General features: G+C 45.8%; 2 protein-coding genes across 2 annotated transcripts in view; one reads left to right on the forward strand and one right to left on the reverse strand.

Annotated features, from left to right (window-relative positions):
- LOC310701800 (macrophage mannose receptor 1-like) overlaps positions 1-17,368 on the reverse strand; it is a 210,937-nt gene that overhangs the window by 176,903 nt on the left and 16,666 nt on the right. The window lies entirely within an intron of this gene.
- On the forward strand, positions 1,084-12,267 carry LOC310701242 (uncharacterized protein). The gene is made up of 6 exons (XM_083491833.1): positions 1,084-1,183; positions 4,506-5,010; positions 5,514-5,589; positions 6,095-6,177; positions 7,822-7,948; positions 9,024-12,267. The coding sequence occupies exons 2-6, from the start codon at positions 4,597-4,599 to the stop codon at positions 10,475-10,477; spliced, it is 2,154 nt and encodes a 717-aa protein (XP_083347959.1). The 5' UTR covers positions 1,084-1,183; positions 4,506-4,596; the 3' UTR covers positions 10,478-12,267.

Consider the following 17,368-nt stretch of genomic DNA (forward strand, 5'->3'; position numbering starts at 1 on the left):
CTTAATAATTTCCTCCACCCACCAGCTTGTTGTAGCCTTTGCAGTGTTCTGTTCTGTGCATGAACTTTAATTGTATTTTTATTGCTTCTTTTATAGCTTACATATTGCATTTTATCACATTCCACAGAATTAAAGCTGCAATACAAAGAATTGAAAGGAATAAGAGAAGGAAATAAAATACAATTAAAAATCAAAATGTTTAATGGAAGGGTGTAGCCTCTCCCATCTTCACACACTCTGAGAGCTGGATGAATGGGAGATATGATAGCCATCTTCCAGTATCTAAAGGACTCTTCGCATGGAGGAACAAGTTTGTTTTCTCCTGCTCCGGACAGTAGGACACGAACCAATGTCGTTTAGTCGTGTCCGACTCTTCGTGACCCCATGGACCAGAGCACACCAGGCACTCCTGTATTCCACTGCCTTCCGCAGTTTGGTCAGACTCATGCTGGTAGCTTCGAGAACACTGTCCAACCATCTCGTCCTCTGTTGTCCCCTTCTCCTTGTGCCCTCCACCTTTCCCAGCATCAGGGTCTTTTCCAGGGAGCCTTCTCTTCTCATGAGGTGGCCACAGCATTGGAGCTTCAGCTTCAGGATCTGTCCTTCCAGTGAGCACTCAGGGCTGATTTGCTTAAGAATGGAGAGGTTTGATCTCCTTGCAGTCCATGGGACTCTCAAGAGTCTCCTCCAGCACCATAATTCAAAAGCATCAATTCTTCGGCGATCAGCCTTCTTTATGATCCAGCTCTCACTTCCATACATCACTCCTGGGGAAACCATAGCTTTAACTATACGGACCTTTGTTGACATGCTTCTATAATGGGGTTTCCTTTTTCTCGCAGTCTTTTTCAACGCAAGCCGTTCTTCCCGTTTCTGGCCAAAGGAGTGAACAACTCAGGACGCCAGACAAAACGGTCCCCTAAAATAAAACATCTTTGCGTGCGCGCGCAATGCGCGTTGAGAGGGAGGCGTGATCCTGCTGCGCTCGGCTTTCCAAGGGTTAAAAATGAAGTGCTCTGGATTCCTAGAGAGGACAGGAAATCGGGGAGAGGGGTGCTTCAAGGTCCTCCAGAGCAAAAGCCCCTCCCTCCAAAGTCCCTTCCTGCAAGGCGGGGGGGGGGGAGCACGGCTTTTGTTGTCTCTACTGTCTAAGTGCTGCGGCGGCGGCGGCTTAAGGGATCTGGTGAGTCTTCCCTCTCTTCTCCAATAGTGTGCATTTGGGAGAAGTGGGGGGTCTCTGGGCTGCAGGGGGAGGGTGCATGGGCCTCCCGTCAGCTAATGCATGGGGGAAGCCCCCTCCAAGACACAACCCCCAAATCCGGGAGCAGAGGTTCCTCTCCGCTTCCCCTCTGCAAAGCCAGGCGGGGGGCGAGTTTTACATTTAGGTCTGCAACTGTATTCTTCTGTATTTGTATCAATTCGCAGCTTGGGGAGGGATATTGGGGTCAGGAAAAAAGGAAATGCAATGCAAATAAACCGATGAATGAACAAATGAAGAAGTCACATTTATTAACAAGGATCACAGGAATAATAAATGATACAAAGAGAGAGAGAGAGAGAGACCAAGCCTTCTCATGTCGTTTGCATATCACACAAAAAACAGCACAATACATTTGCGGAAAATCTACAACATGTGGTTCGTTTTCAGTGGTCCGTGTATAAGTTCTTGGTTCGTGAATTGGTTTAAACAAAGCCGAAAACAAAGGAGGGAACAAGATAGAGCAGAGTTAACAGGTAACACTCAGCATCACAGATGCTATGTCTGGAGACTCAGGTTAATTATGTGTAATAGTGATTTTTCGTCTTGATGTTACCAATGAAACAATATGAAGTGTTGGTCTTTTGATGAATATGGGATGGGGGGTTTCAAAGTGAATATAATTTAAATTTAGATCGACAAAATGGAGCAAAACGCTGATTGTGTGTGTGTGTACGTGTGAGAGAGGCTTTATTTTATTCTCAGGATGCTGTAATGTCTGTGTTTAGTTATGCAAAAACCTTGAGGGAGAAAAAAACCTGCAAATTCCAACAAGTCCCACCTCCCCCCCCCCTTTGCTGAGGCTTTATTTTGCCCCCCCCCCAACCTTGAGGATTTATTCATTGTTGTTCTGTTTGTTATGGTTATTACTATTATTGCTACTGCTACATTTATTATCCATGGCAGGTTGCAGCCATTAAGAAATATTCAATATTGAAAAGGGTCAGGAAATTATAGCCACAGGAACAGGGCAGGTCCTGAAAACACATGTCTCGTGTGTCAGGAGAAGGAGGGGATTCTGGGCCAGTTTCTGAGTTGCCTTCAAGGGCAGTTGCACAGAGAGCGCATTACAGTAATCCAATTCTGACCCACAGCATGGGGTACCATCTTCTGACTGTGGCTGGCAAACTAGCCGGAACTGGAATGGACACTACTAGTCACCGAGGCCGCCTGAGCCTACATGCTTGTGTGTGGGTAGAGGGACTTGGGTGGCGCTGTGGTCTAAACCACTGAGCCTTGAAGCTTGCCGATCAGAAGGTTGGCGGTTCGAATCCCCGCGATGGGGTGAGCTCCCGTTGCTCCTGCCAGCCTAGCAATTCGAAAGCATGCCAGTGCAAGTAGATAAATAGGTACCACTGTGGCAGGAAGGTAAACGGCATTTCTGTGCGCTCCGGCTTCCATCATGGTGTTCCGTTGCGCCAGAAGCGGTTTAGTCACACTGGCCACATGACCTGGGAAGCTGTCTGTGGACAAATGCCGGCTCCCTCGGCCTGAAAGCGAGATGAGCGTCACAACCCCATAGTCACCTTTGATGGACTTAACCATCAAGGGGTCCTTTACCTTTATGGTTGGGTTAAGCTATATAACATTGTTATTATTAACCCCCTAACTCTAACGCTAACCCGTTCTTCACCCGAAATTCCCAGGGCAGATTACAACATTAGAACACAGTATTAAAAACATTTTTTTAAAAAAACTGTTTTATAAGCACAGTCCTACAATCATAATTACAGTACTTCTTTACTTGCCCGAGTGCTAGAAAATGAGACGGAAGCAGGGGGGAAATGTGCAGCTGAAGTGGGGGTGGAAGAGAGAGAGAGAAACTTGTTAGGACCCTGAGTTAGGATCCACATTATAGCCTGGTGTCCAGACTGAACTAGGTACAGTCATACCTCGGATTACCAACGCTTTACTTTGCATGTTTTCAGGTTGCACACTGTGCCGAACCCGGAAGTACCAGAACAGGGTACGTCCGGGTTTCGGCGTTCACGCATGCACAGAAGCGCTAAATCGCACTTTGCACATGCGCAGAAGCGCTGAATCGTGACCTGTGCATGCGCAGACGCTGCGCTGCAGGTTGCAAACATGCCTCCCGCATGGATCACATTCGCAAGCCAAGCGTCCACTGTACAATTCACTCACTTGTCAGTCACAGTTCCGACTTCATTCCTTGACTGAAAACACTGAAAGGCAGGAGCAACCCTGGAGAAAACTGGACACACCCACCCACCACTGATTTGCAACACCAGACTTCTGGGTGGAGTGGGGAAGTTAAAGGGGGGAAATAGTTGGTCAGATGTGAATGATTTTTATACTACGGGGAGGCTGAAGTTCTGTTTATTTTTGTCTTATTGTTAATTAGGGGGTCTGAGTATTGCTTTTTTATTATTTGAGTATGTTTTTTGCATTGATGTTATGTTATATGAAATATTAATATATTGTATGGCTCCCCCACTCCCCCGCCATGGTAATATGTATTGTATGTTTATGTTTGTTTTTTGTGTATGCTGTAAGTCACTTGGAGACCTTTGGGTGACAAGCAGCTACCGTATTTTTTTCCCCATAGGGCGAACCGGCCCATAGGGCACACCTAGTTTTTTGGGGGGGAACTAAAGAAAAAAAATTAATTCCCCCCCCAGGCGCGGGGGCGGGGGAAGCCCGAGCTTCCCCAACCCCCAGAACAGGCTGCTTTACGCAAGCCATGGGAGCCCTCCCACGGCTTGCGCAGAGCTACCTGTAGCCCGGGCGCAACTGCTCAGCATGCCCAGGCTTCGGGGTGCAGGCAGCTCTCCGCAAGCCGTGGGAGCCCAGTGAGAACTCCTGCGGGCTCCCCAGGCTTACGGATAGCTTCCTGAAGGCTATCTCCAGGTTTCAGCGAAAGCCTGCATTCGCCCCATAGGACGCACACACATTTCCCCTTCATTTTTGGAGGGGAAAAAGTGTGTCCTATAGGGCAAAAAATACGGTAATAAGTCTAACAAATGAAATAAAATGAAGTGATTCATCTCATAGAAATCGCTTGAGTTGCCTGCACATTTTGCATTGTAGCGTTCTTTCTTTCTTTCTTTCTTTCTTTCTTTCTTTCTTTCTTTCTTTCTTTCTTTCTTTCTTTTTAAAGAAAGCTCAGAGTCTGGGCTATGGAGCAACCCAGGTCTGGTTCCTAGCAGGACTTATCCACACTTGCTCAGGGAACATTTTCCTTCTCCTGACAGTGTATTAATTTTATGATAATGCAATTGCTTTGTAGAACTTGCTGGCACCGTTAATTGGGAAAAGCAGGACGTGGCAGAAGACAAAAGGATTCTTTCAGATCTCCTGGAGACTTCCTGAGAGCACAGATGGATGAGCAAGACTCGCCTGGCCCTCAAGCAGGAAGAGGCAATACCATCCAAACCGGGAGCATCGGAGGATTCTGGGAAAACTCAGTGCAGAAGATCCTGGGAGAGCAGGACACCCTCAGCTCAGATGTGCAGAGCCAGCAGTTCAGGCAGTTCTGCTACCAGGAGGCCAAAGGACCCCGAGAGGTTTGCAGCCGACTCTACCACCTTTGTCGTCAGTGGCTGAAGCCAGAAAGGCATACGAAAGCTCAGATGCTGGACCTGGTGATCTTGGAGCAGTTCTTGGCTGTCCTTCCACCGGAGATGGAGAGCTGGGTGAGGGAATGTGGAGTGGGGACCAGTTCCCAGGCAGTGGCCCTGGCCGAAGGTTTCCTCCTGAGTCAGGCAGTGGAGAGAAAGCAGGCCGCACAGGAGGTGAGAGAGACTTTCATCTTATATATATAATTTTTATTAATTTTCAAACATACTATCATGCATTCCGCAAAGTTTCATCACTTATACAATCTTTTTGGACTTCCATCAGCACCTCTGATGATCTTCCATTTTTATAATTTGTTCTGCATTTCTTAAATTCATATTGCCTTAATTATCATAACTAACATCATCCTTTTCATTCAATAAAGCAATAATTCCAATTATTAACCTTACAAAACTTCCTGTAAACCTACAAATGTAATTTGATCATCACAACTGCTTTTCAAATAGTCCGTAAATTTACGCCAATCTTCTGTGAATCTCTGGTCCCGCTGGTTTCAAATTCTTCCCGTTAGTTTATCTGAGAGAGACTTTCATCTACTGATCACCTGTCCTTTTTTGGAAAGCATCCAAGGAATGGTAATCGGATATACCTTGCCTCTGCTATACCTTTTCTAATCATTCTCCCCTTTCTTTGTTTGTAACCCCTGTTGCTGATTCAGGGAGCAAATCTGTTTGTAGAATTGTGCATGGATCACTCTGAGGCAGAGACATTGGACACCAGACAGAGGCCACTGGGTAAGGGTGAATGATTTTCTCTCAGTTTTGGTCATATTCTGTTGATTTTGAAACTAATCCATGGGTTCCTTTAATCTTTTTGGGGAAGACACTTGGAGTCACAGGCCCCATGGAGAGGGGATGTATTTTTAGACAACTAAAATATGAAATGGGTACAAATGTCAAAACGCCCTCAGCAGCTGAGACTTTTTCTAAGGCCCATTTGTACAGTGGTACCTCGGGTTAAGAACTGAATTCGTTCTGGAGGTCTGTTCTTAACCTGAAACTTCTTTACCTGAGGTACCACTTTAGATCATGGGGCCTCCCACTGCCACTGTCCCGCCGCTGCGCGATTTCTGTTCTCGTCCTGAAGCAAAGTTTTTAACCTGAGGTACTATTTCTGGGTTAGCGGAGTCTGTAACCTGAAGTGTCTGTAACCCGAGGTACCATTGTAGTTAAGAGATGCACCGCTTAACCTTTGAGAAGCATGCACTAAAGGCTGACCACCTGCCCCTGTTTTTCACAGGTGACAGAATGATGCTGGCAAGACCTTCTCATCCATCTTTTCATCGTGGCAGAGGGGAAGCAGCGGCTGTGGAACCAGATCAGGTAGGGGGAAGGAGCATTGTAGGGGAAGAGGCAGAGGCCGGGGCAGCCAGCACGCCACTGGGCCCAAACAAATCTCTCTCATCTGGGCTTGTGTCAGAGCTTCCCTTAACAATGGCTGAAAATGCCATTCATGGCGGTTTATGTGCTGAGAATAAAAAACAGCCGCCTCACCGTAACTAGCTTTCTAATTGTCGCTAGTATTATTTATCAATAGTTGAAGTTTTTATTTATATGTTTATCATTTAATGCTAAAGTATGCTTCTAAGCAGTTTTACAAACCATGAAAAACAGTGGCCAGGATTCACCTAACCAGCTCCATCAGTTGCAAAACAGGGCTTCCACCCTCCCCCCATGCACTCCTTGAATTTTATTCATTCATTCATTCATACATACATACATACATATATACATACATACCCCGCCCATCTGGCTGGGTTCCACTAGCCACCCTGGGTGGCTCCCAACAGAGTATTAAAAACACAATAAAACATCAAACATTAACAACTTCCCTAAACAGAACTGCCTTCAGATGTCTTCTAAAAGTCAGATAGTTGTTTATTTCCTTGACGTCTGATGGGAGGGCATTCATAGAATCATAGAATCATAGAGTTGGAATAGACCACAAGGGCCATCGAGTCCAACCCCCTGCCAAGCAGGAAATACCATCAGAGCACTCCTGACATATGGTTGTCAAGCCTCTGCTTAAAGACCTCCAAAGAAGGAGACTCCACCACACTCCTTGGCAGCAAATTCCACTGTCAAACAGCTCTTACTGTCAGGAAGTTCTTCCTAATGTTTAGGTGGAATCTTCTTTCTTGTAGTTTGGATCCATTGCTCCGTGTCCGCTTTTCTGGAGCAGCAGAAAACAACCTTTCTCCCTCCTCCATGTGACATCCTTTTATATATTTGAACATGGCTATCATATCACCCCTTAACCTCCTCTTCTCCAGGCTAAACATGCCCAGCTCCCTTAACCGTTCCTCATAAGGCATCGTTTCCAGGCCTTTGACCATTTTGGTTGCCCTCAAAATTTAAAATTCCACAGGGCAGGTGCCACTACTGAGAAGGCCCTCTGCCTAGTTCCCTGTAACCTCACTTTTCGCGGTGAGAAAACCACTATAAGGCCCTCGGAGCTGGACCTCAGTGTCTGGGCTGAACAATGGTGGTGGAGACGCTCCTTCAGGTATACTGGGCTGAGGTCGTTTAGGGCTTTAAAGGTCAGCACCAACACTTTGAATTGTGTTCAGAAACTGGGAGCTCGGAATTACTGGGAGCAAATGTAGGTTTTTCAGGACCGGTGTTATATGGTTTCGGCTTTAGGACATTGGGAGGGTACCCCCCACAGAACAGCACAAGGGGAGAGTAGAGAGGAGATCCTTACACCTGGAAAGCTTGCACAGACAGTATGATTGAGGAACACAATGTGGAGTTCCACCCATTTACACAAAGATTTATAAACATCATTAAAATACATAATAAAAGAATTCTATTAAAACGTTAAAATAAACATCCCAAATTTAAAATGTGTAGCAAAACAGTATCATTAAAGCAGCATAGCAATAATCATGCAGAAAATGACAGAGAAATATGTAGCAGATAATCTTTATGCTGTCAAAGAGGAGGACATTTTCCTTTTTCTTTTAGGGTCCAGTGCGCTTTGAAGATGTGGCTGTTTATTTCACAGACGAAGAGTGGGCATTGCTGGATCCTGACCAGAGAGCTCTGCATAACAAAGTCATGGAGGAGAACTGTGGGATCATGGACTCTCTTCGTAAGGCTCCCTGTTGGATCGTAGTATCTGTTTTGAAATTCAATATGTATTTCTGTGTCATGAAGTGCCAAGATTTTGACGTAGCTCAACAGTGCCACCCAAATCATTTGGGACACTAACACCCCCACAGCTAACCTTGAATGGAAGGCTATTTATTGTTTCGTCTGTGAATATTCTTCCTCTGGTTATGCCTTTTTAAACAGTCTGCTCTGAACCACCCCACCCAGGCCTTCAGAGGTGAAGAAATGTCTATCAAGTTTTTTGTTTTTGCTTCTGTCAGTTTTCAGTTGACCAAAGAAACTACTGACATTGAAGATGGAACAGATTCCACGATGGGGCCAAACAAAATCCATCCCAGAAAAGTGTCAGGATCGCCCTTGAGCCAGTGTCATCAACTGGACTCATCCCCTTCAGCCCCGACTGGGCTAGGCGAGCTGGGTAGCACTTCCAGAGACCACCTTCTGCACAGGAACAGGTCAAAGTGCTGTGGACTCACAGCTTAGAGTTGTGAGCACCGGATTCACTTCCACAAGAAGACAGTCGTCGCACAGCAGAGTATAGCAGAGTATAAATACTCGGAGAGCAGCTCTATAGAATATCTTCTTTATTCTATCTACAACTATAATACACAACTATATACAGAGCTAAATGAGGTCTAAACAAAAAATGCTGAACTGCACTGAGTGTCTGCAGCTGCTCTTAGCAGCAACCTTATCTATACACACGATCTCTCTCTAACACTCAGTCTCTCTCTCTCTTTGATGTGAGGCTGGAGCGGAATAAGTAGAGAGCAGAAACCGCCCCCTCCTCTCTGGAGAATCCGCAGAGAACATCAGCAGATTCTTGGATATGGGAGGGGTGAAATCTCCTCAAAAAGAACCAGGTTTTTCAAATCTCAGGTTCCCATAAATATGTCAGCTAATGGCCGTCAACAAAGGCAGAGAACCCTGTAGGAAGATCTCACATCTAACTCCCTTCAGTTCTTCCTCTTTCACAAGCATTAATTAGCAGTGTTCAATAATTTGGGGCTACATTATTTTCTTGAGGCTCTAATCCATTTCTCCATTTGTTGCAGGTGGGGATGAATTGGAAATGAAGAACAAGGTAGTTCACAACAAAATCCACACAGTGGAGAAGCCATCTAAATATGTGGGATGTGGAGAGAGCTTCAGTCAGAGCTCCCATTTCGCTTTCTATCAAAGAAATCCCATTGGGAAGAAACCCTATCCGTGCTCGGAATGTGGAAAGAGCTTTAATACAAGCAGAAACTTCCGTCGACATCAAAGTATTCACCGTGGGGAGAAACCGTACCATTGCCAAGAGTGTGGGAAGAGCTTCAGTCAGAAAGAAAGTCTCACTTCCCATCAGAGAATTCATACAGGGGTGAAACCGTATCAGTGCTTGGAATGTGGAAAGAGCTTCAGTCGAAGTCACCGCCTCACTTCCCACCAAAGAACTCACAGTGGCGAGAAACCATATCTGTGCTTGGAATGTGGAAAGAGCTTCAGTCGGAGCGACCGTCTCACTTCCCATCAGAGAATTCATACAGGGGAGAAACCATATCAGTGCTTGGAATGTGGAAAGAGCTTCAGTCAGAAGGAAAGTCTCACTTTCCATCAAAGGATTCATACAGGGGAGAAACCGTATCAGTGCTTGGAATGTGGGAAGAGCTTTAATACAAGCACAAACTTCCGTCGACATCAGAGAATTCACAGCGGGGAGAAACCCTTTCAGTGCCAAGAGTGTGGAAAGAGCTTTAATACAAGCACAAAATTCCATAGCCATCAAAGTATTCACCGTGGGGAGAAACCATTTCAGTGCCAAGAGTGTGGAAAGAGCTTTACCTGGAAGGAAAGTCTCACTTCCCATCAGAGAATTCATACAGGGGAGAAACCGTATCAGTGCTTGGAATGTGGGAAGAGCTTTAATGCGAGCACAAACTTCCGCCGACATCAAAGTAGTCATCGTGGGGAGAAGCCGTTTCAGTGCCAAGAGTGTGAAAAGAGCTTCAGTCAGAAGGAAAGTCTTCTTTCCCATCAAAGGATTCACACAGGGGAGAAGCCATATCGTTGCTTGGAATGTGGGAAGAGCTTCAGTCAGAGCGCACCTCTCACTTCTCATCAGAGAATTCATACAGGGGAGAAACCCTATCAGTGCTTGGAATGTGGGAAGAGCTTCAGTCATAGGTCCAATCTCACGGCCCATCAGAGAATTCACAGCGGGGAGAAGCCATACCACTGCTTGGAATGCGGGAAAAGCTTCAGCCAGAGCTCCTACCTCACTTACCATCAAAGAACTCACAGTGGGGAGAAACCTTATCAGTGTTTGGAGTGTGGGAAGCGATTCACCTGGAAGAAAAGTCTCACTTCCCATCAGAGAATTCATACAGGGGAGAAACCCTATCAGTGCTTGGAATGTGGAAAGTGTTTCAGCCAGAGCTCCAATCTAACCACCCATCAAAAAACTCACAGTGGCGAGAAACCATATCAGTGGCTGTGTACGGATTTAATTTTAGGAGACTTTCATTAGTATGCAGGTGAGGATTGCAACAGTGTTCTTGTCATTTGGCCACCCGGCACAGAAGTTGACCTTGTCTCTCAAAACCATGGAGTACACAGTCAGTATTTTTTCAAACCATGTACCTAGATCTGTGAGGTGCAAGCCGTCGGCCAAGATGTGATTTGGCAACACTCAGCTCTCAATGCTGAGCTTTCCTTTGAAGAAGCTGATGTAGTTCCACTTCTAGAGCCTCCAGATTGCAAAATTGTGGTGCTCCTGACCTCTGCTGTCGTCCTCAACATGTCTAGGGTGGTGGTGGTATCAACTGGAGCTCTTCCTGGTATCTGCTAAACGCACACAGGACATCTGTCAGAAACTCCACAAGTTTTCCTCTGTGAGAAGGTTAAGTAAAGGATTCCCCTGTCCTCCTTTGAGCATTCAAAGTACATAATGAGTGCATGTCGGGAGAAAAGAACTGTATGAAGAAGAAAGAGTTCTCTTAACCACAACACCACACTGAGAGCCAGCGTGGTGTAGTGGTTAAGAGCGGTGGACTCGTAATCTGGTGAACCGGGTTCGCGTCTCCGCTCATCCACATGCAGCTGCTGGGTGACCTTGACACACTTCTTTGAAGTCTCTCAGCACCACTTACACCACACAGAGTGTTTGTTGTGGGGGAGGAGGGGAAAGGAGAATATTAGCCACTTTGAGACTCCTTCAAGTAGTGATAAAGCGGGATATCAAATCCAAACTCTTCTTCTCTGTTCATTAAACCTCAAAGGTGGTTGGGAGCAACAGGAAGCAAATTTGTTTGCTTCAGCCAACTTCACTACTTCTCTGCACATGTCAAGACACATGGAAGGAGGCTTAAATTGAACTGAGACTCTGAACAACACAGCTCACCGCAGTGGCAGCATCCGACTCATTTTTCCATGCCGTGTGGATAGGGCACCAGATCTTGACTCGTGGGACATTGTTGTCAGTGTCTTACATATATTCCTTGAGAAGTAGACACTGATCTACTTCCTGCCCAGTGTTAAACTGAGACTCATAACGGACGAGGAGTTTTTGAAACCATGCTGAGTGGCAGTGTCAAGGTTTTGTGACCCTCTTCACGAGGCCTTGCACCCCACAGATTGTCAGCTCTAACGCCCCAAGAAGTCTTGTTCTTTTTCTCAAGATTTCGAAGCCACTTTGTCCAACGTATATCTTTTGTCTGTGTGTGTATCCTGGCTGCCAATCTATATCACCTGTGGTCCCATCCCTTCAGCTATTATTGAATGTGGATGTATCTATTGTAACATGAACATACACTACAAAATAGCTGAAGGTTCGTTCTGTTTACATACACTGTTAATGGTATACTAGGTTGTGAAGCCCTCCCCAGTGCTCCGAAGGATCTTCAGAAGAACGCAAAGGCTCCAGGAACTCCTGGTGAACCCTGCTCTCAGGCCGAGTTGGAGTTCTTGTCATGATAGGATCACTCCTTAACTAAAATTCTTCTCAGACTATTGATGTCAGACTTTTGCTGCACTCTTTTGGTACCTGCTTAACATACTTGTTAATCAGGTATGCCTTTCCAGAGGCATAGATGTAGATGTGTTTTAACCTTACACTGGCAATTATAATATTTTTAACTGTTTTAATTTTGCCTTTATATTTCAAATGTTTTACTTGTTTTCAACTTTTTAATTGATAATTTCAACATTTCTAGTGAACCACGTAGATGTTTTGTTACCATCAAGTGGCATATAGGTTTTATTAAATAATAATAAATAAAGGTCCGTCCCTCCCCCAATTGTAAGGGTTTTAGAAACCTACTTTTGTTTTTTGTTTTTGTGGAACGTTTGCAACACAGCTGTACCTTGGATCCCAAACGCCTTGGTACTCGGACGTTTTGGCTCCCGAACATCACAAACCTGGAAGTGAGTATGCGAACATTCTTTGGAACCCAAACATGTGACGCAGCGTACACAGCTTCCGATTGGCTGCAGAAGCTTCCTGCAGCCAATCAAAAGCCGCACATTGGTTTCTGAACGTTTTGGAAGTTGAACGGACTTCCGGAACAGATTCCGTTCGACTTCCAAGGTAGAACTGTACTTTATATAAAAGTTTGTGAGTTGTTGTTTTTCCTGGTATCATTTCATGGAATAAGCGCCATCTATAGAAAATGGCTTCCATCTTCCATCTTCCATTTTTTGCTGATGGCTCTGTGCTCTGACCTGTTGTTATTGTTGATAATATTTTTTCTTTTTTTTGTATCCAATTCATTAGTAACTGAAAATAGAAAGCTACCCCTCATTTATTTTTATTTTTTGAAGGAATGACCACAGTTTGTTTTTGGAAAGTTCTCAAAAGTATAAATTTGGATCATTCACACACTAACGTGGCAGCTGGGGCTTCCAGGGGGAAAGTAACTCAAAAGATGCAAATATTGAAAGAAAAACCATAGGGACACCTTTTTCAAAAAAATGCATTGGACTGTGCCTGCAACATATGTTCAGATTTGGTCAGCACGCGAAGGACTATGAACCTCTAGCGTTCTTAGTCAGTCTCATATGTTTGGAAAGATAAATCTCTTGCTGCACCGCATCCCTGGAAGGCAAAAGGATACAGAATCTATATATCTAAACAGTCTTACTCCTCATATAAATTGCCGCCGTGGACTCCGTTGGGAGGAAGAGCGGGATATAAATTTAATAAATATGGTATTGTACTGAGTGGCAGCAAATTGTTACACAACTGAAAAACAAAACACAGTCATAGTTCCACTTCACTTTGCAGTAAACAAAGATGTGAATCGCCCTGAGACCTCCAGGTATAGAGCGGTATATAAATTCAATAATATTACGGTAAATAGTAAAAACCGGCATACAGGCAGGTCTTTGCTTTCCTTCGTTTCAGCCCAGCCGTACACTAACGTGGCTTCTCTCTGCTTTGCTCAGCCTCTCCAGGGAGCAACAACAGCGATCCTGAAGGAAAAACAAGCCTGCATCTGATTGCAAATTGGGAGAATTTGTACACTTTCTGAGGCTTTACTTCAGAAAGTGTCTAATCTTCAGCCCTGAACCACAGCTTACACCATCCCTGACCATTGGCCATGCTGGTTTGGGCAGATGGAAATTTTGATCCCACAACATCTGGAGGGCCAAAGCTTCCCCATCTTATAATCTACTTGACTGGAAGCATGAATTGGTCACTGAAACTGGCATGCCCAAACAGATGAGCTATGCTTGATTCTTTTGCTTTGCAAGTAGAGTGGTACCTCGAGTTACATATGCTTCATTCCTAACTAATAGGACCAGTGGTCAGGGATGATGGGAATTGTAGTCCCAAAACATCTGGAGGGCCGAGTTTTGGGGTGCCTGCTCTAGACCACTTAAGAGTTTGCTTGTTTTTAAGCATCATGATCTAGGGATGCGGGTGGCGCTGTGGGTTAAACCACAGAGCCTAGGACTTACTGATCAAAAGGTCGGCGGTTTGAATCCCCGCGACGGGGTGAGCTCCCGTTGCTCGGTCCCTGCTCCTGCCAGCCTAGCAGTTTGAAAGCACATCACAGTGCAAGTAGATAAATAGGTACCACTCCAGCGGGAAGGTAAACGGTGTTTCCATGCGCTGCTCTGGTTCGCCAGAAGTGGCTTTGTCATGCTGGCCACATGACCCAGAAGCTGTACGCCGGCTCCCTCGGCCAATAAAGTGAGATGAGCGCGTAACCTCAGAGTCGGTCATGACTGGACCTAATGGTAAGGGGTCCCTTTACCTTTTAAGCATCGTGATGCGCTTTAGCAACACTTTTAAATAAACAGCACAAAATAAAAGGGGTGAGAGGGACCTGAGAGAATGAAAGCGAAGAGAGTAAAAAGTGAAGCTGCCTCAACTCTCCCACTAAGCCATAAGAGAAGAGGTGATGAAACCTACGTCTACAAAATAGACGGCTTGCTTTTTCACTCCTGTTTTCAGCACGCGGGGAAACCACGGAACGAATAAAATTGGTCTGAGCCACACCTTTCCCGGGAGCAGCCAATCCACGGAGGGCGGATCCGCCCTCGAATGGGATCCTGAGCTTCTCGCGCAAACACACGTCTTCCCTCCCTCCCTCCCTCCCACCAAGCAGTTTTAAGGAAAGCGATGCCTCGTGTGGGAAAAGGCCCTTTGCAAGAAAATAAATGGCACCCAGGCGAGAGCAGCCTCAGGACTTGCCTGCAAAGCCAGATTTTCACCTTTCACTCCCCCCCCTCACACCCGCGCGCGCAACTTTCGCTGCTCCACCTGCGTTGATTCGTGGGCACTCGGCGCGCCTTCTCATTCATGCGCGCTCGGTTCATTCATTGATGGTTGCCCCAAACACGCCACGCCCCCGTCCCCCCCCCGCAGGGAGAGGCGTGGCTTCGGCCGCCACTATTTATCGGTCGCCTGGAGCAGCTTTCGAACTTTCCCTTTCGCGCGGGTGCTTCCTCCGCATCCACAGTTTCGCCATCTCTGGGCGCTGGCCGTTCTTTGCTCTCTCTTCCCCACCCAAATAAGTACCGGAATTGGCAGCACGCAGCGTTTTGGCAGGTAACTCCACCTCTCCTATCTTGCTGGCTAAAAAAGTTGGCAGCTGTTTTGAGCTGGCTTCTTAGGGAAATTGCTGTGCTTTAAAACTAGCTCCACTTATTATTATTATTAATATTATTATGCTTGCACAACCTAGTCTTCCTCCTAACTAAATAAGGGGAGCAGGGGAAGCTTGCGAGGAAAGAGCCTTTTTACAAAAGCGGAGCTGCCTTGCAGCCGCGTTGCCCCCTCTCTCAACGTCAGAGGATCCAGTTTCCATCTAGTACTGGAATCCTGAATCTTCTATGAAGCTGCCCAGCTTTACAGAGCCTTTGTGAATAAGCCTGAACAGTCAATAGGCTATGTTTAGTTCAGTTGCAGAGCCACAGTGGGTTTATTTTGTATTCTTTTTTTTACCTTCTGCTTGCTTTCTCCCCCCTCCACAACTTTTTATTCCTAAGGAAAGTTCCTTCCTGTGACTACTGATGTGTGTGTGTCTGCCAGCCTCAGGGTTACAGAATCGCATTTTAGGATCACAGTTTGTAGTGACCACACACTCTTCTGAGGTCTGGGAGAGTCTCTGAGATATTGATGGACACTGGCTCAATACCTTTTTTAAAAGTACCTGATTTAGTGTGTTCCAGTTTTAAATATACAGTGGTACCTCGGGTTAAGTACTTAATTTGTTCTGGAGGTCCGTTCTTAACCTGAAACCGTGCTTAAACTGAAGTACCACTTTTTGCTAATGGGGCCTCCTGCTGCTGCCGCACCGCTGCTGCACGATTTCTGTTTTCATCCTGAAGCAAAGTTCTTAATCCGAAAAACTTTGGGTTCTTCTGGGTTTATTTCTGGGTTAGCGGAGTCTGTAACCTGAAGCATATGTAACCTGAAGCGTATGTAACCAGAAGTGTATGTAACCCAAGGTACCGCTGTATGTGTGTGTGTGTGTGTGTGTGTGTGTGTGTGTATACACACACACACACACACACACACACACACACACATATATATACACACACACACAGTGGTACCTCGGGTTACATACGCTTCAGGTTAAGAACGGACAAATTAAGTACTTAACCTGAGGTACCACTGTATTTATATATGTGTGTGTGTTAAGACCCCATCGCTCAAGAAAGTTGCAAAAATTAAGTTTCACCCCTTAAAATGACACTCCCTACAAAGCCCTCCTTTGATCTATTTATCTGTCTAATTTGAGGATGGAGTTACAACTCCCACGATCCCTGTCAATTGGCCATGCTACCTGGGATTGATGGGGCAGGTGGGCACTGTGTTGGCTATGCTTGATGTAAATGGATATTCGGGAAAACATTTCATTTTCTTGAAATACCCTTTCCTTCCTCATCCAACAATCCTTCATTTTCTCACCCGCTCACCCTCAGGGTGAGTGAGTGGCTGTTGAGAACATGTGAAGAGTGTTAGAGGCCAGAAGAGGAGTTCATCTCCATGTGGATGGTGATTTGCTGAAGCTGTCAAACAACTGATGGACTAGGTGCAAGTTTCTTTAGTGTGGAGGTACATGAAAGGTGAAGGGACGCAGGTGGCGCTGTGGGTTAAACCACAGAGCCTAGGACTTGCCGATCAGAAGGTCAGCGGTTCGAATCCCCGTGACGGGGTGAGCTCCTGTTGCTCGGTCCCTACTCCTGCCAACCTTGCAATTCGAAAGCACATCAAAGTGCAAGAAGATAAATAGGTACCACTCCGGCGGGAAGGTAAACGGCCTTTCCGTGCGCAGCTCTGGTTTGCCAGAAGCGGCTTAGTCATGCTGGCCACATGACCCGGAAGCTGTACGCCGGCTCCCTCGGCCAATAAAGCGAGATGAGCACCGCAACCCCAGAGTCATGGTCAGGGGTCCCTTTACCTTTTTACATTAAAGGTGAGATTATATTGTGTGAAATTTAAGTGCTCTGGTAAAGAGGTGCTCTGTTGAGTATTCTGTTAGAGAGCTCTGCTATAAAGTGAGGTTTTCAGGTCTTGGTTTATATATTTGAGCGGGGTTTATATACTATTAGTGAGATATAAGAAAGGGCACAGCTACTTTTTGTTAGAATTCCTGCTCCATGATTGCAGTCATGGGATTGTTGTCTGTCACATGACGGTGTATGTTTTGACTCCACAGAGTGGGAAGTGATGGAGACAGGATGTTTGTGTTACTGTGTTCCGTGAAGTGGGACTATTGTCCTTTGTCCTTTTTCTCTTTGCTGTCTGATGCTAGAGAGAGAGGGAGCCATGTCGCAGTGCTCTGTGTGTGTTTATATGTAAATAAAGTAGATTAGCCAAAATGCTGAGTTGCTGAGGTCTGTTACGCAACTGTGCAAACTCTGCGGATCCCTAAGTGTGCCGGTGTCTGTTGCCATCGGTGAC

Source organism: Podarcis liolepis (assembly GCF_965112155.1).
Source record: "Podarcis liolepis genome assembly, chromosome: 2".
NCBI lineage: Eukaryota > Metazoa > Chordata > Lepidosauria > Squamata > Lacertidae > Podarcis > Podarcis liolepis.

Coding starts and splice junctions, on each gene's coding strand:
- LOC310701242 (XM_083491833.1), top strand. CDS start 4,597: ATGGATGAGCAAGACTCGCCTGGCCCTCAAGCAGGAAGAGGCAATACC. Junction 5,011..5,513: donor GAAAGCAGGCCGCACAGGAG/GTGAGAGAGACT, acceptor TTGCTGATTCAG/GGAGCAAATCTGTTTGTAGA. Junction 6,178..7,821: donor CGGCTGTGGAACCAGATCAG/GTAGGGGGAAGG, acceptor TTTTTCTTTTAG/GGTCCAGTGCGCTTTGAAGA.